Genomic DNA, 24,749 nt, shown 5'->3' with positions numbered 1-24,749 from the left:
GCTCCTGACCTGGCCCTGCTCCTTCCTGACTCTTGGCCCCATAAATCACCTTGTGCAGCTTGGAGAAACTCGTAACAAATGTCTGATTGTCCCTGATTAGATGAGCCAATGAACTTCCGTCCTGCGTTGCTCAGATCCCTCTTTGCAAGCCCCAAATTAAAATTCCAGACCAGAGCAAGAGGATTTAAATTGGATTACTGGATGGGGTCCAGGGAGAGAGGAACAATGGAGGGGGGTAAGGGGTCTAGTCCCCCACATCCCTGTCTCTACACGCACCCAGGCTGCAAACAAATGTGGGAAAGGAGTGAAGGGCCAGAACTTGATTAAAAGCAAATTTAAAACATAATTAAGACCAAAGCTCATCCTGAACAATTAGGACCAAGGCAGGAGAGGATGGTTGTCCTCTGTGTCCTCTGGGGATATGGACAGAAGCATCTTGTGGGCCTAGAGCCAGGGCACTGCAGCAAGGGGGTTCATGAAGGGCCAGCAGAGTGCTGGGAAGGTAAGAGTGGTGGGCTCTGTGCACACCTTGGAATCATGTGGGGAGTCAAGGGCCTGGCTTAGCATCATAGTGACCTGGGTTTACATCCTGGCCTGATGCATGGCATGTCTGAGTCTCGGTGTTCCCTCTGTGAAGTGGGCCTCCCTCACGGGGTTGCAGTGAGAGCAACCTGTGACAGACAAGACATGGTGAGTGCCCAAACAGTGAGTGAGAAAGAGAATCCCAAGCAGGATCCATGCTCAGAGTGGAGCCTGATGTGGGGCTCGATTTCATGACCCTGGGATCATAACCTGAGCCAAAATCAAGAGTCGAACGCTCAACTGACTGAGTCCCTCAGTCTCCCCCATCATTCTTCTTTTGAAAATGATTTGTGGCATGCCTGGCTGGCTTAGTTGTGACTCTTGATGTTGGGGTTGTGAGTTTGAGCCGCACATTGGGTGTTAAGATTACTTAAATAAATTTAAAAAAAAGAAAAAGAAAATAATTTGTATTTGGCACCAATTCTGTACCAGGCCATGGGCTAGGCTGCAGATGCAGTGGGAAGGAGAGAGACCTCTGCCCTGCCTCCAGGGGCAGGGTCCAGCATGTGGGTGGAGTATAGGGAGAGAGTTGGGATCAGGATGGGGTTTAGTCTTGGGCTCTATCCTCCCTGCCAAGGTAACAAGGTTGATAGTTTGTTTAGTCATGGGGGAGGAGCTTGGGGAGAGATCCCAGACTTGCAGTGCCCAGAGAGGATGGGCAGGGGGCTGGGCCCTGGGCTCCATCTGTGGAGGGCCCATGCCCTCCAGGCATCTGCCATTGCCACCACTCAGCACCTCTCACTGAGTCCTAAAGCCAGGGTGGGCAGCAGGCCTAAAGGCCTAAAGGATGCCTCTTCCTAAATTTATCAGAAAGGTTCAACACAAGTTCAGGGCTGCTGGCCTGTACTTTGTAAAATGGAGGAAAGCAAGGAAGTAGTAGGCAAATGAGGAGTCTGGAATGAATGGAAGAGAGAGAGACAGAGAGGCAAGAAAGGAGGGGACAGGATCCAGGTCAGGCCCAGTTCTAGGAATACCAAGGAGGGGACATGATATGCTGGATGGATAGGGCAGCAGAATGTTTCTCACAGTTAGGCGAGACACTCTTGGACACCCGCCCTCCCCGCCAAGGGACTGCTGTCCCAGCTCAAGACTGGGCTTTGCCCTCTTCCCGGGGGCAGTTCATTTCTCCAGTTGTCTCCCAGCCTGTGACTGGGAGCTCCTGAAGGTCAGGCTGGACTGGGTTGGGCCCAGCTCTGGGTCATCTTGATCCCCCCCTGGGTGGGAGGCCTTCAGGGTCCACCGCCTCTGGGTTTCTGGTCCCAGCATGCCAGCCTCTCCCTACTCTGTGATTCTACATAACACAGGACAGGCAGGGGTCGCCAGTGGGATGGCAGGGCCCAGCATGGGTTCTTTCCTTGGGGCCTGGATGTGGTGGGGGCTTGGACTCGGTGACTGACCCGATTTAACCCTGCCAGGCCCCTGGCCTGAGGTTGGGTATGGCTTGTATGGACTTGCTCATCTTTTTTTTAGAAAAATAGTTTTACTGAGATACAATTCACATACTACAAAATTTACCCACATAAAGTATAGAATTCAGTGTTATTTTTTTAGCACACGCAGAGTTGTGCAACCATCACCACAATCTAATTTTAGAGTATTTTCATCACCCCCCAAAGAAACCCTGTACCCATTAGCAGTCCCTCCTTATTCCCCCTCCCTTCCAGCCCTAGGCAACCACTAATGTACTTTCCATTTCTGTGGATTTGCCTATTCTGGACATTTCACAGAAATGGGATCACACAATAGGTGGTCTTTTATGGAGAGCTTCTTTCACTTGGTAGAATGTTTTCAAATTCATCCATGTTATCATGTGTATCATCAGTACTCCATTCCTTTTTATTGGACTCTTCTTTCTGACACAGGTGGGGACTGGGGCAGTGGCAGCTGTGCCTCTGATGCAGGGGGCAGCTTGGACACTCTCCCTTATTTACTGCACAACCTCGCAGCTCTAGAAGCCCCTCCCCCACCTGCACTCCCTTGGGGTGGGTGGAGTTTGAGGGGCCTGCTGGCTTTGTATAAGTGGTCAGGGCAGCTGAGCAGGATCTGTAAACTCTCAGAACGGCAGCACCTTGGAGCTGACAGGCACAACCTCTCTAAGATTAGAGGGGGAGAGTGAGGCTCAGAGGGAGGCAGAGAAACATTCAAGGTCATGGGCAGAGTGGGGGGGGGCTCCAATCCCTAGCATTACATGGCTCCCACATTCTCTGTGGGGCATTTGGGGCCACTCCACACTCCCTCCCCATCGCAGTGGCAGCCCACCCTCCCAGCATCAGCAGGTGCTCACCCCGAGCACACTTGTAGACCAGAGGAATCTGAGAATTCCAAGCCTGCCTGGGCCCCACCTTTATGCCTGCACAAGAGCCCCAGGACCCCAGGTCACCCTCATGCAGCCTCTTCCAGATAAAACTATCTGTTCCTGACATTGCTGCCCACAGTCCAGGTGAGCACAGCCCTGCCAGTGAATTCAGCCTGAATTCAGAGGGACAGGAGGGCCATGTGTTCATGCTGGGTAGGGGCACTGCCCACACAGTGCAGAGCCACTCACCTGGCCCTCCCTCAGCCCAAACAACTGCACCTACCTTCAAGGCCTGCACCTTCCTGTCCAGCAGGCTCTCGATGTCCCCTGCTACCTTCTCCACCAACTTCTGAGGCTCATTCTCCTGCACCTCAAATAGATTCCGGTTGTCCTTGTAGATCTAGAAGGAAGCAGGAGCCAGGGGTGAGACGAGGGTGGTTCTACATTCCCATGCCACAGCCTCCTCATTGCCCTCTGCATAGTATGGTCCAACCCTTGGCCCTGCCCCAATTCTGGCTCTGGCCACTCGGAGAGCATGGATGTCTGAGGGTTGGGCCCAGTGTCCCTTCTGAACTTGAAGAAAGGCTACCGTCATAGATTCCACAGCTTGCCCTGGTTGTGACTGGTGGGACCAGGTTGTTACTGCCTTCTCTAGGACTCAGGGTTCCTCCTCCAGGGGCCATGAGCAACACCCCTGTGACTAGTTCAGAGCAGCTGAGAGCAGCAGAGGGGGAAGGGCGGGCTCGATAGGAGGCAGGGTGTGTGTATGTGGGGAGATGGAACCAGTAAGCACACACTGCATACCACATGCCTGCTGACATGAAGACACTGTCACACTTACTACACACATCTACACGCCCACACATGCATCACAAACGTATAGCCACCCCTCCCCAAGGGCGCAGGCATCCATATCCTCTTTTGCTGGTGCTGCCCCAAGGCATTTACAGAAACTAGTGGGAATTCTGCGTCCCCCTCGGAGCTCCTCTCTCATTCAGGGCACAGAATATGGGGGCAGGGACCAGGGAAAAGGAGGTGTGTGGGGAGGATAAATCTGCCCCTCTCTCCTTAAGGACTGGGTCTGTGCACTCACTCACGTGGGGGTGTAGAGCTGACAGTCTGCATCTGCATGCGTGAGCGTGTGTGTTATGGCTCAACACACATCCATCTGTGTGCGTGTGCCTGCGTGTTGGGGGTAAGATGGGGTTAGAGCCTCTAGATGAAGCCTGAGGCTTAGATGTGAGTCACAGGAGTGAATTCAGCGGGCCTCTTTGTTCCAGGCTGGGGTCTTGGGTGTATGCACATGCATACGTGAGTATTTAAGTGTGCATTTTACACCCCCACATGTGTCCATCCAGATGACCCCAGGAGGTGTGCTCCCAAAGCTGACTCCTTCACAGAGGTCACATGCCACTACTGAACGCCACCACGGGGCCATGCCATCGGGCAGTGCAGAACCAGAGGGATGTAGAGAGAGAAGAGGTGATGAGGAGGAGATAAGGAGGTGGGAGAGGCAGCTGATGAGAGACAGACAGGCAGGCGAGATAAAGTAGGGAGAGTGACAGCCAGATGTGGGGGAGATAAGGCTTTCAGCAGCTGATGGGGGAGGAGGTGAGGGATCGGCCTGGAGCCCCTGCCCCGCCGCCCACTCAGCGCCCAGCAGTCCAAGGGTTAAAGTACCACACGAAGCCGGCTCAGGCAGTCTCCTCCTCCTGCCACCCCCCATCCCTCCCGGCTTCTCTTTTCTTTTTGTCCTTCTCCTAGAACAAAATAATTTGTGGCGAATTCGCTCCTTCCCACAGAGCAGTGGCGATTAGAGGGTGAGGCGTGAGGCCGGGATGCAGGGCCAGGGGGGATGGAGGCCCCAAGTGGGCATCAGGCCAGGCTGTTTCCTGGGCTCCCTGGGCTGTGCCTCAGGGCAGAGGCCCCTAGATGGAAGATGGTGATGGAGACAGAGATCAAGGAGGGGTCTGAGTCTGGAGTCACTGAGAAATGTGGGGAGCCTGGAGTGCAGTGCCCACTGTTGGGGAAATTGAGGCTCAGAAACAAGAAAGGACAGGTCAAGGCCACACGACTCTGGATGGATGGCAAAGCCAGTTCTTCCTGGACCTCTCCATCCCAGGTTTCAGGACTTTAAAAATACACCCTTTCTTTTTTTTTTTTTTTTTTTTTTCCTTTTTTAAATGTTTTATTTATTTTAGGAGAGAGAGAGAGACAGCGTGAGCAGGGGAGGGTCAGAGAGAGAGGGAGTCACAGACTCCGAAACGGGCTCCAGGCTCTGAGCTGGCAGTCAGCACAGAGCCCGACGCGGGGCTCGAACCCACCAACCGCGAGATCATGACCCAAGCGAAAGTCGGACGCTCAACCGACCAAGCCACCCAGGCGCCCCAAAAATACACCCTTTCTTAAGCATGAGCTGCTGGCCTGGAGCCACTGCCCTGGGCGTGTTGAGGCCAGCTACACCAGCTGAAGCCTTGGCGAGTGCACCCTGGCCCACTTATGCCAGCAGGGGGCGCAGCTGCCTGGCTTCTCTGGGTAGGGGATGAAGTTCCAACACCTGACTCTCTTGTCAAGGTCATTCCCAGGTATCCCAAATAGGGCTGTCCATAGCCGTGGCAGTCCCCGATCAGAATCTGGACTAAGCAGCCTCCTGATAACTTTCCTCTGGGAGCCCAGGAATTCCTCCCCACCAGATCCAGGGTGTCCCTTGCAGTGTGGCACGGTGACTGGGACAGGGCTCAGGAGCCAGAGGGAGTGGGTCTCCAGGTGGAAGTGTCATATCCCAGGGCCCTGAAAGGTGGCTCAAGGCCTTGAAAGCAGGAGCCCTGCTAAGAGTCACCTCACGTCTGAACCTTGGTGTCCGATTTATTAAAGGAGAGAACGGCAGTACCCTCTCTGCAGGCTGATGGAGGACTGCAAAGAGCCTACACTATTGTCACTATTGCTATTGAGGATCACCAGAATTCTGCAGAAGGAGTCACAGTCTCTCCCTGCCTCCACTCTTTCTGCTAGGTGGGCACACTAAGGATCTGAGGCCATTGGCTCCCATTCCTGGGCAGACAGCCGTGGTCTCCTGGGGTTGCCTGCCTCCAGCCCCACCCTCCTCCCAGGCTTTCCTGGGCAGCCCCTCTCCAGCCATCCTGTTCTTGTCTCCAACACCTCAGCCGGGGCCCTGGAGGTGATGACAGGGGAGCCCAGACACAGGGACGCCACTGATACAGCACAGCCAGGCCAGCTCCTTTCCAACTCTCCCCAGGCACTGGGCCTGTGTGTAATGGACCCTTGGCAAATGCATATGCCTAATTCCCTGCTCAAGAGCAGAGCTCTGCGGCCAGCTAGACCTCGGTCTGACTCTTATATTCCTGTTTGCAGCTACCCCTTGGAGCCTGGGGCTACATCTGCCACTCTTTCTTCCTGTCCCAAGGAGCCTCTATGACACCCTTCTGCTGGCCCTTGGTGCCAGCATTGGTGGCCTCTCCAGCCCATTGACCTGGTGTAACCCTGCAGGCTTCTGGGTCCCTAGCCCATGCCGATGCCCACTACCACCCCTTTGCTCATGCTATCCCTGTTTCCCTTCTGCCTTCCCTGCCTTTCTAAATTCTCTCTAGAGCAAGGGTGGTAAAATGGGCTAGAAGGAGTTTCTGGGGAGACAAGGGCTGAATCCTAGAACTTAGGGGCTGGTCAAACTACCAGCCAAGCCTGTGCCCCAATCCCAAAAGAGCCCCTGAGACACGGCAGCCCTTGTTCCTTCAAGTTCCTCCAAGTGCTTCATCCCTCTAAACATTCCCCTGGACCTATTCTAGGTGCCCCTGTCCCCTGGGGGTGGGCCTGAGCTGAGTCCTGTGTCCCAGGGAGATCTGCGTGATATAGTTCAGCAGATGGTCCCACCCTGGGAGATAGGTCATCTCTCCATTGATGCCGTCTGAGGAGGTACTTTCTACCTATAGGCCCAGCAGGACGCCTGGGAGATCCCAGGGCAGAAAGCCTCTAGCCCTGGTCCCTGGAGCTGGGTTACAAGCAACAGACAGGCCAGGGTGCACCGGATGCAGGGCCTCAACAACCACAGCAGGCCTGCATGCCCGCTGGTGTCCTTGGCCCAGCAAGCTAATTGGAAAAACCCAACAGCTCCCACAGCAGCACAGCCTCCAAGGCCCCCACTTCTACACAGACGGCTGGACTGAGGAAAGATATGGGGGCCTGCAGGTCTACAGGTTGCTGCAGCTTGGCACCAGCGTGATGGGGGAGGAAGAGGCAGGGGCTCCATCCCTCAGAGATGGTGAACAGTAGTGGGTCAGGTCAATAGACTGGCAGACAGGCTGGCTGGAGCCAGGTGAGCATATGGAGCAGGGGTGGCTGAGACCCCAAGGATGACAATTCCGAGGCAGCTTGCAGCCCTTTGTTCATAGGAGTCTCTGGCTCCCCTCCCTTGGACCAGATACCTCTGGCCTCCTCCCCTAAGGGCAACTCTCCCCCTCAGTTATGGAGACCTGTCCCTATATTGCTCCCCTTATCTCCTCACCTCCTTCCCTGTGTCCCCCATTGCTGGCCCCAACGCCGACCCTCTCTCAGCTCTAGTGATTCTTTAGTTAAGCGGCATGCCTGGTCAGCCTTTCCGCCTAGGATTTCAGGGGCTTGTGGAGGTCAAGGCCTCCTCAGGGGCCCCAGAACCTCTGCCCAGCCCCCTGCTTCTCCGGTGTCTCCACATAAAGAGGAGCCTAGAGGACACCTGTAGGTACGTTGACCTTGGACAGGAAGCCTGAACGTACACAGGGGCAGACAGAGCCAGCCTCATTCCCACAGCTCATGACAGTCCTGACTAAGAGTGGGGTCGGGTTCTGAGGTACCTGGAAACAGAGACAACATCACAGGAGACAAGAGACCCCAGGACTGGAGAACCGGATGCCCCTAGTCATACTGGAGAGGCTCTTTGCAAAGTCCCAGAACTGGCGGCAGTGGGGCCTGGCCCTGAGCCAGCACTCAACCTGCCCAGGGAGAGGAGGAAGGTGGGAGGAAGGGAGAGGAAAAGGAGGCGAGGAGGGGAAGGGGAGGAGGGCAAAGGGGGAAGAGGGACAATGGAGGCCCCAGGAAGTACGGTGTTCACTGAGTGTTCGCTCTGGCCACCCTGGGGCAGATGTTTTCACACCTGACCTCACTGATCTTGGACAACCAGAGGAGGGTCGCTTCGGATCATGTCCATTTAGCAAGCACACAGGGCACTGAGGGTCAGAGAGCTTAAGTTATACAGCAGAGTTTAGATTCAAACCAGATCTGTCTGACCCAAAATCCTTGCTTCAGGTCACACTTGCGTACTTCGGTTCCCTGCACTTATTCCCATACTTGAAAGTGAGACACAAGGTAAGGTAAAGGGAGCACAAGGGATAAGCTGGGGGTCTGGTGGCAGACGAGGGTCACACCGAAGGCCTCCATTCTGGAGGGAAGGAGGGGTGGACTGGCAGAATCGGCCTGATTGACTACACAACCACCTAATCCTGGGAGTAAAAACAGGCGCGTGTGAGGCTCCTTTCTGCAGCGAAGGTGAACGGGCCCTAATCTCTGGAAAATTAAATCAGAAAGAAAATGGAACGAGAAAGATTTGACACAGGCTGGGCCCTGCTGCTGGCTGTCTCCTCACAGGCCCAGGCTCAGGTGGGTGTTCGGCTACCTGGGTGTTCCAGCATCCTGGCTCCCTCCCCCCACCCAGGTTACTGGGCAGGGCACAGTCAGGGTGCTGAGAGTGGAGCCCCACAATACGACCCTCTGGGGGATTTGCTATTCTCCAACCCATTCATGTCTCAGTATCTGGTCCCCGGTCTTGGAAGGAGCAACTGGTGAAGGCCCTAACTGCCTAGCCCTCATGCCAAAAGGCTCCTGCACGGAGAGCAGCAAGGGGACCAGAGATGGGGGCTGGGCTCCCCCTAGGCTGGCCCACAGAGGCAAGCACCAGAAAGGCCACAGGGCCACAGGGACTGGAATGGGACACACTTGTGCCAGGGATCAGGAGAGCCTTGGGTAGGAGGATAGGGGGCTCCTGGTGGCTTAGGGACCCTGAGCTGGGCCAAGAGGTGGGGGAAACTGGTAGTGATTAGCTCAGGGACCCCAGTCAGTCAGGGCAAAGCTGGATCTCAGGCCTCTGACCTCACTCCCGCCAGACTGCTGCCCATCTCCTGGCTTTGCAGGGAAAATTGAGGGTATTGACATAGCTGCTAATCACCCTTGAAGACCACAGGATCAATGGAGTAGCCAGGTACTTGTGGTCCCCTTCTGCTGAGAACACTCAGGACTCAGGAGAGATCTAGAACAGATCTAGGACAGGCTGCAGCTCCTGGGCTCTCCCTTCACCTAAACCCTGAGCTCCACAACTCAGCTCCTGGTGAGACAAAGGGGGCTGCCCTGTAGTGTGTGCATAAAAACCCTAACTTAGCTGCTTTAGAGACAGTCCAGGCCCTGGACTATGTGTGTGGCTGACAGCTCCCTGTGGCCAGGGTGTAGCCCCTCCCTGGCCTACCTAGTGCGGGACTTAGAGTAAAGGAAGGGCAAGGGACCCTCAGAGCACACAGCTGGCGCACAGGCAGGGGATTATGTGCCACTTGGTCACATGCTTATCTCTTGCTGACATTCACCAGTTGCCATGCCACACTGCCACCATCCTGTGGTGGGTTGGCTCCATAGTTAGCTATATATGGTGTCCTGTCACAAGCAGGGTTTGTATGCAGTCATGCTGGTTGTCACATTACTAACCTTCATATTGAATAGGGATTTCCTGGAATGAACACTCTGTTTAGAGGAAGTCACGGACACCACCCAGGCCATTGCAATGTGGTCCTATGGGGGCTGCAATGGAGAACACGAAGGCAGTGTGGGAGCTGGGAGGAGGGCTCCTGGCCTGGCTTTGAGGAGCAGGTCAGGATGTGACCATTTACTCCCCACCCCACTCCCATGTCTTTACATTTCCACTGGGGCATACCACATTCATGCAACTGGCCCTGGGGCCCTCTGGAGCCTGGGGCAGCAGAGATGGTCCAGATCTTGTCCTTGCCTTCCTAGGACTCACAATCCAGAGAGGACAGATGTCCTTTCAGACTGCCAAGGATAGAGGAGTGGCAGCAGGAAGAGGTATGCAGGAGACACTGGGAATGGAGCTCACTTGCTTGGGTACAGCCAGCCGGGAGGGGGCTGTCAAGGAAAAGACAGGGATGGCTTTACAGGGGAGAGTCTGAAAGGCTGGGTGGGAGTCTGCCAGACTTGGGGGTGGCCAGGGGATAGTGGGCTGGGCAGGAGTAATGGCAGGTGCAGAGGCTGGGAGGAGGGATCGTCAGTGGACCGACTGCTCAGTAGCAGGAGCACAGGGGCTAGTGAAGGGTGGAAGGGAGGTTGGGGGACAGACTGTGAGCAGAAAGGGAGGTACATAGCCAGACAGCTCAGGGGAGGGAGTGGGGCCTAGATCACAAGGTGAGAAGGCCCTGGTGGCTCAGCAGCCCCTGGGCCCCCAAGAGGTAGCCAGTAGGAGCTCCCACCAGCAGATTTCCCTTGGAAAAACTCACAGGGGCACAAACCCCCGCCGCCACCCCCAGCAACGCCTCCCTGTTTTTAAAGTTAAAGTTTCGTTGACTGTCATCCATTACCGCAATTAGTACATTATGTCTAATTATGCAATTAGTGTAAAAAGTGCACTTGCTGCTGAGAATGGGAAATTACGCTGCCTCGTTACGCTGTAAAATCCATGTCATAAAAAGGCTCAATCTCTTGTTTTTCAAAAGACACAAAACCCAACAAAAACAATAAACCAAATCCTCCCAGTTGAGCTAGGGCCAGTCTGTGCAGCCCTCCCTGCACTTGCCCCTGTGCGGACCCCCACTTCTGCTAGGCCTGCCCTGCACATGTCCCAGGGCAAGGCAAGAGCAGCCACAAACACAAGTGTTTGCATGGTAGTTCCTGGGTGTGGCCCATCTTTGCTCCTCTGAAACAGATGTGAATTTCTAAGCTGACTTTAAAACCGTGGTAATCCTGATTATCCATCCATTATTCCAGACTTGACTTGGAACAAGACTGCCAGCATTAAGGTCTCTCTATTTCAGGTGAGAGCAGTCCTGGGGTGGGGGTGGGGGGGCATGACTCCACCCAGCTCCAAGTAGAAGTCCTTTCTCCAAAGTTCCTGAGGGCACAACTCTGAGGTCCCTAATGGTACCTGTGAGGAGAGGGTCATATTTTAGCCCAGGGGAAACTGGAGGAAGTTTCCCACACTCAAGGCTCCCAAACCCTGGGAACATTGCCTGGATAGATAGGGAGCTCCCTGTCACAGGAAACATGCAAGCCCAGTCATCAGGGTAGCTGAGAAGGAATTCACTCATGGTTGCCCTGCACAGGGGGCAGGACTCTAGGCTGTCATCAGCAGACAGCAGCATCCCCATGGCTGTATGCCTATGTGAAGCAGGCAGTCTGATCTTCTTCCCTAGGTTCTGGCTCCCTTGGTGGTCAAGTCTGTGGACAGGTGGGAGGTGAGAAAGGAATGTGATGGTGGGGAGGGACGGGGGGGTGTCTCACTATTACAGAGGTGGCAATGTCAAATGGCCAATTCCATGGGGGCTGGGAGGACACAATCCAATGTCCCTGACTGCCATGTCAGCACTGGGCACCTGTGTGTCTCAAAAGGGTGATACAATGCCATGGAGACTCACGCCTAGCCAAGAGTCTGCCCTCACTTCACGGAGATGATCCACAGACCTGCTGAGCTCAGATAAGGTGCTCAGAGAGCAGAGAACCGGAAACAGGAGCCCCAGCATCTAGGGTCCATGGGGCACCAGGATGCCTGCAATGGCACCCACTTGCAATGTGCACCCACTAGTTCTGGGTGTGTCCATACCCCTGTGAGAAGCACTCACTGAGAAGTCAGCTGGATTGTGGGGATGGAGGGGCCCTGGACCTCACTAGAGAGACACCTGTTGCCTTAAGATGAGGCACGGGTCCCTGACAGTTCCAGCCTCCAGGCCTTTGTCTACTCAGGTGCTTGTAAAGAGCAGGGGAGCGTATCACAGCCCCACCACATGGACACCAGAGGAGACTCTCAGGGCCCCTGAGACTTGAGCCCGAGGTGAATGGAATTGCAGGCAGATCTGGGGCCCCTGCTGGCTCCCCGCCCTGAGCAGGGAGCCACCGGCTGTCGAGGCAGCTGGGAGGGAAGCTGTGCCCAGCACACCAGCCGGCACGGGGGAGTGCGAGTAAACATACCCGCGCTTTCCAACTCGTGTGGCTGGTGTGGGCGCCCGTGTTTATGGGAAACAGGTTATCCGTGCCAGCGTCTGGGCCCCTTTGCCACCCACCCTGGCTCAGCTCTCTCCTGCTGCCTCCCTACCAAGGGGGCCCTGCCTCCCTTACCCCAGGACTCTTCAGCCTCTCACCTTCAGAGGGACAACAGTGAGGATAGGCCCTCCCCTCCAGGAGGTGAGACAGGGCTCAGCACTTGAGCCACTGAGTCAGAACAATCTCCAGAGGCAGCTATGGTTGTTGTCCCCATTTTACAGCTAAAGAAACCAAGGCTCTGGCAGCTGGAGAAATGGGCTGATGACTAGGCAGTAAGTGGAGGAGCCCATGACACTGGGCTTCTCAGGCTCCAGTCATCAGTTCCAGGTCTCAGGGCCACAAAGTCCCTCATGCCCTGGCAAGTCTGGTCTGCCCTTTACCTGGCTCACCACCTTGAGGAGCCCTGGCCCAGCATGGCCTTGGACGTGGACCCTGCCCTCAAGAGCAGAGCACACGGCCCCTCTGTCCCACACAACAGCCCAAGGAGAAAGACCCCAGGGCCTGATCACTGGCCTGCCATCTGGTCTCTTAAATCCCTTTCCCCTCTGAGCCTGTCTTGGTTCCTATGAGGCCCCCTTCCTGCCTCTCTGGGCGAGAGTCCTGGCAGGGCAGGGTGAAGGGTTGTGGGAGTCCGTGTGCGCAGGGGCTCCAGTGCACCCTTGGTGGCCCCGGGAGGACTCCTAATCATTTTTATAGCTCTAGCTGCTATGGAGGTCTTATCTAAATGACTGTCTCCCAGCCCAGGGCAGCAGAAACTTACCCCCATAAACACCCTCATGAGATCGGTTTGAGGCTGGGCCTGAGGCACAGTTCCGAATACCAGGGAGTGAAGGACAAAGGCTGCTTCCTTTGCCCACATCACCTCCATTCCACCCTCCTAGCCGGGTGGGCAACCCTCTTCAGGGGCTGGGAAAGGTCTCTCAGGGAACCCCAGAATGGCCAGAAACTGAGTTTGTCTTGAGACCCCCCCAGGCAGGCTTCCTGGGAGAATGTGGGTTCACCTGATTTTTCTTTATCCATCCCCCTCTCTGACCTGTGATAAGGGCATGGGGAGGTGCTCAGCAGCTGGGTGGCTTCTTATCTCAAAGATGAGGCAACTGAAGTGGCAGAAGGGTCAGAATCTGTCCAAAGAGGAGCCCTTCCTGCCCCCGAGTCCCTTCCATTTGCAGCCGAGAATGGCTAAAAAGCCATGGCCTGGATCCTGGCTCTGCTCTTCATGAGTGGTGTGGGTTGGCACGAGCCTTCACTCTCAGCATCCGCACAGCTTTCAGCTGCCTCAGCCAGGCTTTGTGGGGTGTTCCTCAACAATGAAAGGTCAAATGCAAGGTGCTGCTGGCTTCTCGTGGAGCCTCCTTCCAGGGTTGCTCCCGAGGCCCTGAGAGCTTTCCCTGCCCCACGCTGTCCTGCAGGGCCAGCCTTTCTAGGCCTTGCAGGCTGGAAGTCTGCCCTTTGCTGCTGAAACTCTGCTGAAGATGTTGCCAAATAATGACAGCACCAATCAGAGAGAGAGGCCCTCAGGCCGGCTGCTCTTGTGAAAACACGGGATCTTCACATATCAGGTATGGGGGAGAAAGACAGAGGCAGAGGTGAGACCGGGAGATGGCTGTGGCCTCCCATAGTATCAAGGGGGCAAGGTCATTGATGGGTCCTGTCCCATCCCTGGGCACACACTGTAGGTCCAGGCACACCCACCAGATCATGCAGACCAGCTCGAACACGCCCATTTCACACATTCATGCCCAGTGCCAGGAAGCTGCTCTGGACCTTACCAGGCCTCACAGTTAGGCTCACTGAAAAAGCACCACAGCCCTGACTGACCCATTGGCTGTCACTGAATGTCACCTGGGTGAAGCTCTGTGGGTTTCCATTCATACTTCAAAAAGGTGGTCTGCAGCCATCTGAAATGTTTTAAGCAGTGAAACTTCTCTGGCCACAGATGGTTGGGGCTACCTAAAGGTCATGGCCCTAAATCCTCCTGCTGGACACAGCATTTGAGAGTCTCCTAACAGCCAGAGTGCTGGGCCTGGTGGGGGCATGGGCACGCCTGACTCACAGCGGCTTCTGGATCAGGTCTCAACGAGGGTCACAGTGCTCAAGTGTCAGGCACTGATAAAGCAGTGGGTACCAGAGCCAAGTGGGTGCCGGCCGATGGTGAGTGTGCAAGTGAGTGTACCAGGGAGCACAGTCATGCCGGGCTATCTCGTCCACATCCTGCGTCAGCACCTCCCAACCCCATCTTTGTTCTTTCCCTCATTTTTCTTTTATTTTTCTCCTACTTCCAATTTATAGGCTCTTCTCGAATTTTATGTATCCCTGTAAGTACCCTTAAATCTTCTGTAGAATACATTGGAAGCATACATAAATGAACAAACAGTACTTACACACAGAAGCCGTGTACATGCTGAAGCCACACTCAGGACAGGCACATATCAGGGACGTGTATGCAACAAGGACCAGCGCATGCTGGGAACACACACCACAGGGGACGCATTCTCTCCCATCATTCACAGGCTCTCCTGAGCCCTTACAGGAAAGTTCCTACATGTGGACAGGAGAAATTTGGAGTGGCCACCACACAAGGGTTTCCCAGAGCTAGAGGATCAGTGATCTGCACACCCACTCCCTGCTGGGTGCTCCTGAGTAGACTCTGGCCCCTCTCTGCACCTCAGTTTCCCCTCACTACACTGAGGGGAGGAAGGGACCACCCTGGTGCCTCCAGCTCTGGGTTCTCCCTCCATAAGAACCCCAGTGGCCATTGGGGCCAACATTTGTCTTTCTTGTGCCCGCGCACACTGTTTGCCATGCAAACGAACTGTGCAAATAGGACCCAGTGCTCAGCCAAACACTGTGAGGGCCCTTGGTCTGAACAGCCATGAGCTCAAAGTGAAGTGTACTGTGCTCAGGGGAGGCAGATGCTGTGTCTGAGCTCGCAGTCTAGGTGGGCCACTTCCTCAGTGGGGCCCATGAGAGTGTCCATGCTGGCCATCCATTGTATCAAACTCTCACAAGCCCTAGTCATTGTCCCCATTTCACAGACAAGGCCACTGAGGCACAGAGTAATTAGAGCTAGGATTCAGTGACTACACAGACTAATCACACTGGAGCACAGACTGTGTTCCAGACCCCACCCCCACCCCCACCTCCCAGCAGGTGGTCTCCATTCCATGGGAACCTGTGATCCTCCACAGCCCTAACCCTGCCCCTCCCCTCCCCTCTCTGGGAAGCTGCTTTGAGGTCCCCACTCAGCTAGGCCCATGGGACCTCTTGCCTGGGGGCTATGGAAGTCAGCGGGGGTCAGGTAAGCCAGGTGTTTGCAAACCTTATGTTGTTTTAAATGTTCCTAGGGAGCTCATCTCTCAAAGGCACCTGGGTGAACCCTTGCAGGAAATGCAGCCCCTTCAGGACAAGCCCCTAATTCATCTGCCCAGGATCATCCACCCAGATCGATGCATGGTGCCAACTGAATCCTCAGGGGCCCCACTAGCATCCAACCAAACTATCAGGCCCTGAGGCCTATCTGTCATTTGCCCAGCCTGTCTGCCCAGTGGGGTTGTGGGGAGGACAAGCACAGATCTGCACTGGGCCCAGTGGTGGACATACCCTAAAAGAGCTGCTTCTATCTGCAGGAAACCATTCTGGCTTTGAGGGTATGGAAGTCTAGGACCTCAGGATATAGATGGGTAAACTGAGGTCCAAGAGGGCGGGGTGAGCAGCACTGCAGGGCCAGGAAGACCCAGGTTCCAGCTGCTGGCACCTCCTTCTGTGCTAGGGAGGTCAGGGAAGATTTTCCAGGAGAGGAGTGGGAATGCATAGGCAAGAGAGAGTGTCCACCTGGCAGGGGAATGGCAAACAAAGGTAGAGAAGAACAAGCAGTTAGCCATGAGGCTGTGAAGGCAGCTGCTGGGCAGAGTGTCTAGTGCCAGGGCAGAAGCAGCTTTGTCCCCTCACTGCGCCTTGGGGGCCGGTCTGCTGGCATAAACTCTCTGAGAACTGTGGGGTCACCTGGCAGACTGGGGGTGGGAGGCCTGGGTCTCTGTCCCCTCTTGCCCCCCACTTTCCCCAGGTCTAGGTGCCTGCCAGGTCTTAGCAGTGAGGATGCTCTGGACTCCTGTGTCCTCTGCTCAGCGACCTCTGGGAGGAGGGAGGGACGCCTGAGCTTCTAGCTTTGTCAAGGGCTCCCTGAGCAAGGAGGCGACGAGGGCAATGATGCCAGCAGGACAAGAGCGGAACAAATTGCCCCAATTATGTAAGGTGGCCCTTATTTCCTCCTTAGTAGGGAGAGGAGACCAGGGAAGTTATGTTCCTCTCTACTCCACCCCCACCCATGCCACTGGGCCTGCTGGGAGACGCCTCATGGGGTGCCCACTCACAGGTCCCCCAAGCAGGGTCTATAAGCCCAGGTCACTGGGGGTACTGGGGAGGGATCTTGGGGAAGGACTCCATGGGCACTTTCCTGGGCCTGCAGGATGGGATCTGGGCAAGAGGCATGGGTCTGCCCTGTTCAGTCTTTGTTCCTGGAGTATCTCTGAGCGTACCATTCCCCCTCTGGTTTTCTTGCCTGTGCACTGGGATGGGCAGCCCCCATGCCCCAGGCCTTTCCCCTTCCCTGGCTACTGTGGAGCCCTGAGGAATCTGAGCCTTTCCAGAATCCAACTACTGTCCCTGCCCTGCCATACCCCCACTGGGACATGCTCAGGTCTGTTCTTATTGCCCCACGGGGGTCCAAGTAGGAAGCCCTTTCCTCCAGTCTCCAGAACCAGGCTAAGGGGCCAGACAGCCACGTCCTTAGCATGGCCTCCAGACCGCCCTTGCCATGAACACAGGCCAGCCTCCACTCCAACCCCAGCGCCTGGACCCCTCTGACTTGCTGTCTCTTTCTCCATCCTGGGAGAGTGCCCTGGGAATCACTAGAGATGCCTCAGGCCAAGGACCTGAGGTAGTGCCCTGCTTCTCAGCTCTACCTGGGCACAGGTGGTCTCTGCACAGGCCCCTCTTCCAGCTGGGAACTGGACGTGCTCTGGCCTGGAGGGCTGGTGGGATAAGCTGGCTGGGAAACCCCTCCTATATAGCACCATGCTTTGCTGGGCTGCCAACATGCCGTGAAGCCGGGCTATCAGGCTCTCTGAGTTTATAGTGCTAGCAGGTTAAGGTTGCTAAACTGCAAATTTATCTCCTGCCATAAATGCAGGCAATGCAGGAGCCAGGAGCCAATGTTTGTGCCTGAGTGTGTGTCTGTACATGCATGTTGGAAGGCATCACATGAAGTGTACAGCAGAGTGTGTGTACACAAAAGGAGGATGGTGTTCCTGTGAGTGTGCAATGCATGCCCAAGCACATGTTCCAGTGTGTGTGACCCCGGGTACATGTGTGTGTCCAGGAGCACACGTCCCAGCATGCATTCTTCTAGCTCGCATGTGCATGTGGGGGGAAGTCTCACCACGAACGAGGTGGGGTGCATCCTTCCCTGAGTGCAGGCCCCAGTCCCCCATCCCCCGGATCAAGTACAGCACACAGTAGGCCTCAGGGAGCATCTGTATGCATACTGTGCATATGACAGGCCCAGAGAGTCCTTGAGCCCCCCCAGTCCTTTCTCTCCCTGCCTGTCATCTCAGAGGGACTAGAGCCCAGCCCTGGTTACATATTCCCACTGGGCTGGCGCCTCCTTCCAGCCACTGACCCCACAGACACGGAAGCCCTCTGCATGACATGCCAGGCTGTACCGAAAGAGCCTCTAGGGCACAAATCCCTCCTGTGTGTGGTGGGGAGCAACAATGGAGCCATGGGACTGGGACTAGGCGATGCTTCCTGCCCACCCCCACTCCCAGACAAGAGGATCTAGAAACACCATGAAAACAATTGATCTCCTTGCTGATAGTGGGTGAGAAAAAAATTACCTTTCTCTAAACAATAAAAATAAAACCCAGTTTCCTAAAAACAGGGCTCTCCTCAGCCCAGGGCTTAGTGAGGTTTTGTTGCTAATTCCAAATGTGGATTTGTTGCAGAAGTCGGGTGCTAACCCTTGGCTGCCTCACTGAGGGGCTCAGCTCTGGGGCAAGACAGTGCCACGTGGGATCTAAGCCCGGACCTTGGCCACGCAGTGAGCCCAGATGTTGCTATCCCAGGCAGGCGGGAAGAGGGCAGCAGGAACTGGGTCCATATGCTGCTCATGCCCAGCTAATGGGCTGACAAATTAGCAGGTCTCCCCTCTAAGAGGTGATGAATGAGCGGCTGCCCAGGAGAGCCGGAGGATGGGCCACCTTCCCCATGGTACTCCTCCTGCTCGCCCCTGACTTAGCATCTATAGGGTGCCCACAGCAGAACCAAGACCCTTTAGTGGTGAGGGTTGGGGATGGAGGGATTGTGGGTACGGGCAGGGGGAAGGTAGAGAGGGCAAAACAGGGTAGCCACAACCTTGGAGGATGTCCCCAAATGTGCCCAAGCCAGGGAGGCCCAAATTCCCTGGGCTGCTGTTACGCTGTGTGAAGGGCACTACTGAGGAGGGGGTGAAAGTGCTACCTTTTTTCAGCCTCGTCTTCAAGACTACTGTCACCACACACACACAACTTGCCTTGAGTGCCTTGAAGAGAGAGGCAGCTGGTTCATGGGCAGGCCTGCAATGTGGGAGCCTGTGCCCTGAGGACTGGTGGGGATGGGGAGAGACCTGAGCCACCCATGGAGCAGAGCTGCATCTCCCACATGACTACAGGAGGGCAGCCTCCTAGGCTGACAAGGGCTGTGGAGGAGACACACAGGCAGAGGTGAGGAGCATGTGGGGAGAGGTCCAGGAGCCTGAGTCAAAAGCAAAGTACAGCCTCCAGAGTTAGTAAGCCCCCATCAGAAAGGGGGTCAGCCTCAGCTAGTCCTCTCTGGTGGGGGTTGGATCAATGGTCTTAATTGTCCTTTCTGACCTGAGAGCCCAGTATCCTTGATTTGCTCCCCAAATCATTATATGGTCCCCCTCCTCCATATACTCAGAACATCTAAAATGGGGCAGGATTTACGCATTCTTTTGACAGATGTTGGCTGGGCTCACTTAGAAAGCTGTCTGGCCAGGCAGGGCAGCCCCTGAGCCGGGTCTTCTGTGGGTTCCCTGTCCAAACAGCCCCAAGCCCTCTGCTCGTACTGCCACCCCCCTGCCCGCCCCCGCCCCGTGTAAACAGAACCCACCCGCTCTCTCCCAGGGGCTGCTAATTCCTTGCCAGAACTGCTCGGACGTGAAATTGCAGTGAGACAATGTGTGTTTAAGGAAATGAATCTCGCATCTTAAGAGGCTCAGGAAGCCCGCCCTGTACCCCCATCACCCCGCCCGCCCACCCAGAGCCAGGGAAGGAGCACTTGGCATCAGGGAAGAGAAAGGCGGAGGTGACATTCGGCGCCAAATTAGCAGCCGCCACAGCCAAATATTGTACTTGCCTCCAATCTTCTTTTATTTTTCAAAAGAAAAGGCTTTTACAAAGTGAAAGAGGCTGTTGGAACACTAAGGCTGATGATAGTTTTAAAAGGCATGCCCGCCACGTGCACGCCCATCTTAGAGCCTCCCCTTCCTCCCACCTTGCTGTCTCCTTCTCCTTCCATAGCCACACCCACAGGACACCTGCCCCCACGGTCAGGCCTCAGCGCACCAGCCACCATTGCTGACGTCGTAGGTGTTCTTGGCCAGTATGCCCCAGAGTCTGACCCTGTGCCAGTCCTGGACATGGCACCTGCCTCTGAGCCACTTCCCCACCTGTGTGGAGCCCTTGCCATGAGGGGTCCTTTGTGGCATGTCCAGAACCACCTGGCCTACAGAGGTCTCAACCAAAGTGATCAGCCCATTGCTCCCGCAAGGGGTCCTTATCTACCTCCTGATGGCCCTCAATGCTCCCCACCATGGACAGCCATTATCACTAGCCCCCTCCACTAGGAGCTGGATGCCCGATGGCCCCCACTCTGGTCACTTTGTTGAACAAATGACACCATGACACCAGTCATCCTGGAGTCCAGTCCTCAGAACCCAGCCTGCCTCCATAGCCATTAAGTTATTAACCCACGGGACAGGCTAAGTGAAAACACCCTCTGCTTGCACCTCCAGAGGAAACACTATTTTTACCCCTGACCCCTTGACCAAGGGCTGGGTCATCTCACTCATCACCAGGAGCCAAACGTGATGGTGTTTTGTTGACAGTGCAGACTTAGCTCACGCTTCCCACTTCTTCCAACCAGGGTTGCCCCAGACCTTGGTTTCCTGGTTGAGGGAGATGATGGGGAGCCCACCGGCTCTAGTGGTTGGAGGCTCCTAAGCCCCCAGCCCCCACTTGGATGGTGACCAGAACCTGGCCCTGCCCCACACATGTGCAGGCTTGAGCTCTCCCCAATCTGAGCTGCCCCCAGGTCCCATGCCTGGGGAAGTGGGGTCTTGGCAATACCCCCTTTTACAGTTGGGACATAGGACTCAGGGGGCTCTTGGGACTCACCCAAGGTCTCAGGTGGAAGAGGCACAACCAGAACTTGGATCTGAGTTATGTGGCACCACAATGTGGATGCTGTTTGCTGCCCAGACTCCTCCTTCAGGACAGGCCCTCATTCTCCCAGCTGCAAGATGCTGCTTGCTGTCCACTAAGTCCCTGCCTGGACTATGGCCCGAGCAGAAGGGATTGGCTCATCCGTGCTCTGGTTGACACACAGGTCAGGCAGAGAAATAGAAAGGACTGACCCCCAGCTGGGGGCAACTCTGAGGGATGAGGCCAGCTCCAGCACTCTCTGCAGAATGGGCCGAGGCTCCTGTTATAAGTGCATCACAGCCAAACTTCTGCTGCTGCCCAATCCGGCTTCCTTTGCCCCTCACAGGTGTGGCCCCTGAGAGTACTCCCCCGGTAAACACCTGCACACCAGCCTTCATTTCAGAGTCTGATTCCAGGGAGCCAACCCTACTATAGCTAGTGCTGGGAGTGGTCCCCAAAAGCCAACTCTAAAGTGTGTGCTTTCGCTGTCCTGCCGGCACGAAGGGTCTCACTGTAGTGGTAGGTGGAGCCTGTGATAAGGTGCAATTGATCAAATGTTCACCCATTGTGAACTGACATGGGAAAACAGGGGATGGTTGCAATATCTCAGGTGTCTGAGAGTTTCAGGGAAGTGTAATTATAAGGACTATGGAATGGGATGGCTGTTGCTGAGGGCTATCAATGCTTTGGACAGAGACAATGAAAGGCTGAGTGTGATTAATCACGAATTTAAGGTGAAGTGTGAAAGTCAGAAGCCCCCTTGGCAGGATATAAAAAGACTCTCATCTCCTGCAGCCAGAGGCAGAAAAAGCTGAGGATCAGGCACAGGACTTAATTAGAAGAGTGGCAATGATCCAGAGGGAGTTATAGTCTCAATCCTAGCATGTTGGCTACCCAAGGTCAGGACCCTGTTTGGGAAGAAGTGGGTCCCTGAGTGGTGGGATGGGGACACCTGGATCACTGCACTTGAGAACTTTGAAACGTCAGACTCCCCTAAACTCTCTGAGCCTATAGCAGTGGCCACTCCTCCTTGTTAAATGTTAGGACCCACTTCTCTTCCTTAAAGATGATTAAGAGGCCTCCATGTTACAAAACAACACACTCCCTTAGGATCTGCACCCTTCCTTCCTAACCACCAGACCAAAAACTGGGGTCAGCCACAACATGACCAAGCCAGGAAGTGCTGGGCCTGGTACAGGAGAAGAGAGGACTATATCTGAAGGTGTTCTACAATCTAACTGACAGTTGGGACTGGATGCTGAGGTTGCCAGATCAAGGATGGCAGAAGAGAGGCTGGATACGGGAGAGGTTATTGATGTGGGAGCATTTTCCCATGATACATGATCTAACACCCCAGCAAAGACCCCAAGAGGTGTGGGAAGCCTGCAAAAGCAGTGTCCTACACCTAGGGAAGTAGAAATGCTAGATCTCCCAAAAAAACAATTGACAGAGGGATCAAAGGCTCTTGTGGTACCACAGTGGTTCTACCTCAAAAGGCCAGGAAACCTACCATGACTATGTTCCATGGGAAGGCTGTTCGCCAATGTGAGAAGGACACAATCATAGAGAGGACCTCAATGTGGTCCTCTTGGACCAGCCTGACTGGGGATACTGCCCCATCTCATATACCAGGTGACATAGAAGGATCTGAGCTCTGAGTGAGGCCCAGAGTGAGAAAGAGTACTGTGGCAGGTTCAGGAAGAGGTGAACGTGGCCCTGCAGCTTGGGCCACATGACCTAGCTGGTCCCATGATAACTAGAGGTATCTGTTTGGTGAAAGGATGCTGTGTGGAGTTTATGGCAGATTCTAATAGGAAAATCATAATATAGTCAAAGGGTTCAGACCATTTTCAACAGAAAACAACATACCATTCTAAAAGCAGTTCCTGGATTATTACTGGACCCTGGCAGAGACTGCACATGGCACATGATTAAATGACCAAAGCATATGAAATCATCTGGCTTCTGTCAGACCCATGAAGTTATGAGGTCTTGTGAGCCCAAGAGCAACCCACCTAAGAAGGAAGGGATGCACTTTGATCAAGTATGAGAGCCTGGTCAGAGGGCACAAGAAAGCTGCATACGCATGTGGTTCAGACCCCATTCATTCATACCATTGCATGAGTGCCCCTCTCTCTCAACTAAGACTGCACGGAGGTTGGAGTGGGGGGCGGGGGGAGGTCCCTCATGACCAATAGATGGAGAAGGAAGAAGGCTGAGGTTATTCTTAAATGGGTCAGCTTAGTATGCTGATGTGAGCTGAAAACAGACAGCAGCTATATTTCAGCCCCACTCAGAAATGGCTCTGATAGTGTAATGGTAGCACACCTGGTCATCCACTTTGTATAAAAAGGAAAGATGGGAAGAATATATACAGATTCATGGAAAGTGACAAATGGTTTCGCTGATGGTCAAGATGAAGAAAGTCCAGAATATCAGGGATAAGGAAGCCTGATAAAGAGGCATGTGGATGGAGCTATGGGCATGGCCACAAGATGGGAAGATCTGTGCATGTTGATGACTATCAGATAGCACTAACTGGGAAGGGGCACCAAATAACTGGACAAAATGACTCAGCCAATTGCCATTGGTCAGTCTCTGTCATCAGTCACTCCAGGGCTGGTACGATGGGTGCATGTACAGAGTAGCCATGATGTTAGGGGTGGAGACTATGCATGGGCCCAAGATTAAGCTTGATCTAGCTACTGCTGCTGCTGCTGAATGCCCAACCTGCTAGCAACAGAGACCAAATCCTGAGTCCTTATCATGGAACTATTTCTTTTAAATGAATTTTTATTTTATTTTATTTGAGAGAGAGAAAGAGAGAGAGAGAGAGAGAGAGAGAGAGAGAGAGAGAATCCCAAGCAGGCTCCATGCTCAGTGTGGAGCCCAAAGTGTGCCTTGATCCCATGACCCCGGGATCATGACCTGAGCCAAAATCAAGAGTCAGATGCTTAGCCAAGTGAGCCACCCAGGTGCCCTGGCGTTATTTCTCAAGGCAATCAACCACCCCATTTGGTAGGAAATTGATTACACTGGACCTCTCTAACCTTAGAGTGTTTCTTCTTGACTGAGATTGGCACAATGCTGTTACATACCAGGTCAGTTTCCCTTTCCTGCAGGGCACTGGCTATCCAAAACTCACCAACTGACATGGGGTCCCATGGGTTTATGGGATCAAGGAACCCACTTTACGGCAAAAGAAATACTTCAGTGGGCACCTGAGCACAGGATCCACTGGCCCCATCACTCACCTGACCACCCAGAAGCCACCAGCCTGAGAGGGTGTTAGAATGATATTTTTTCCTTAATAACAGCTTTACTGAGATATAATTCACATACCATAAAATCCACCTTTTCAAAGTATACAATTCAATGACTTTTTGTCTATTCACAAAATTGAGTAAGCATCAAGACTCTTAATTTTAGAACACTTTCATCATTTCCAGGGAAACCCCGTACCCCTTTCCTGCCTCCCTCAAGACTCTGGCAATTGCTAATCTACTTGCTGTTTCTACAGATTTGTCTATTCTGGACATTTCATATAAACTGAATGATACAATATATGTCCTTTTGTGACTGGCTTCTTCCACTTATCATACTGTTCTCAAGGTTTATTCACAGTGTAGAGTATATCAGAACTCCATTCCTTTTTACTGCTGACTAATATTCCATATTCCAATAATATGGAATAATAATATTCCAATAATACATGGCGATACACTGCATTTTGTTTATTCATGCATCAATTGATGGACATTTGGGTTGTTTCCACTTAAAAAATATCTTACAAATAGCATTGCTATGAACATTTTTTGTACAGGTTCTGTGTGGACATGTTTACAGTTCTCTTGGGTGGAATGTTCTTTTGAAGCATGGCAAAGCTACCAGGTTGGAAATGATATCTAGCAAGAATGAGGAGGGGTGCCTGGGTGGTTCAGTCAGTTAAGTGTCCAACTTCAGCTTAGGTCATGATCTCACTGTTTGCAAATTCAAACCCTGCATCAGGCTCTGTGCTGACAGCTCAGAGCCTGGAGCCTGCTTTGGAATCTGTCTCCATCTCTTTATCCTTCCCCTCTCATGCTCTGTCTCTC

The 24,749-nt window shown here is 54.1% G+C and overlaps 1 protein-coding gene across 3 annotated transcripts in view; it reads right to left on the bottom strand.

Annotated features, from left to right (window-relative positions):
• The window catches only part of CACNA2D2 (calcium voltage-gated channel auxiliary subunit alpha2delta 2), a 141,626-nt gene that overhangs the window by 66,133 nt on the left and 50,744 nt on the right, over window positions 1-24,749 (bottom strand). For all 3 annotated transcript variants that reach the window (XM_039228195.1, XM_039228193.1, XM_039228194.1), the window contains exon 3: window positions 3,162-3,278. In XM_039228195.1, the coding sequence (XP_039084126.1) occupies window positions 3,162-3,278 (117 nt within the window). The remainder of the gene's footprint in view (window positions 1-3,161; window positions 3,279-24,749) is intronic.

This window comes from Hyaena hyaena, unplaced genomic scaffold (genome assembly GCF_003009895.1).
Source record: "Hyaena hyaena isolate Hyena2069 unplaced genomic scaffold, ASM300989v1 scaffold_30, whole genome shotgun sequence".
Taxonomy (NCBI): Eukaryota; Metazoa; Chordata; class Mammalia; order Carnivora; family Hyaenidae; genus Hyaena; species Hyaena hyaena.
This window is presented reverse-complemented; position numbering and strand designations above follow the sequence as displayed.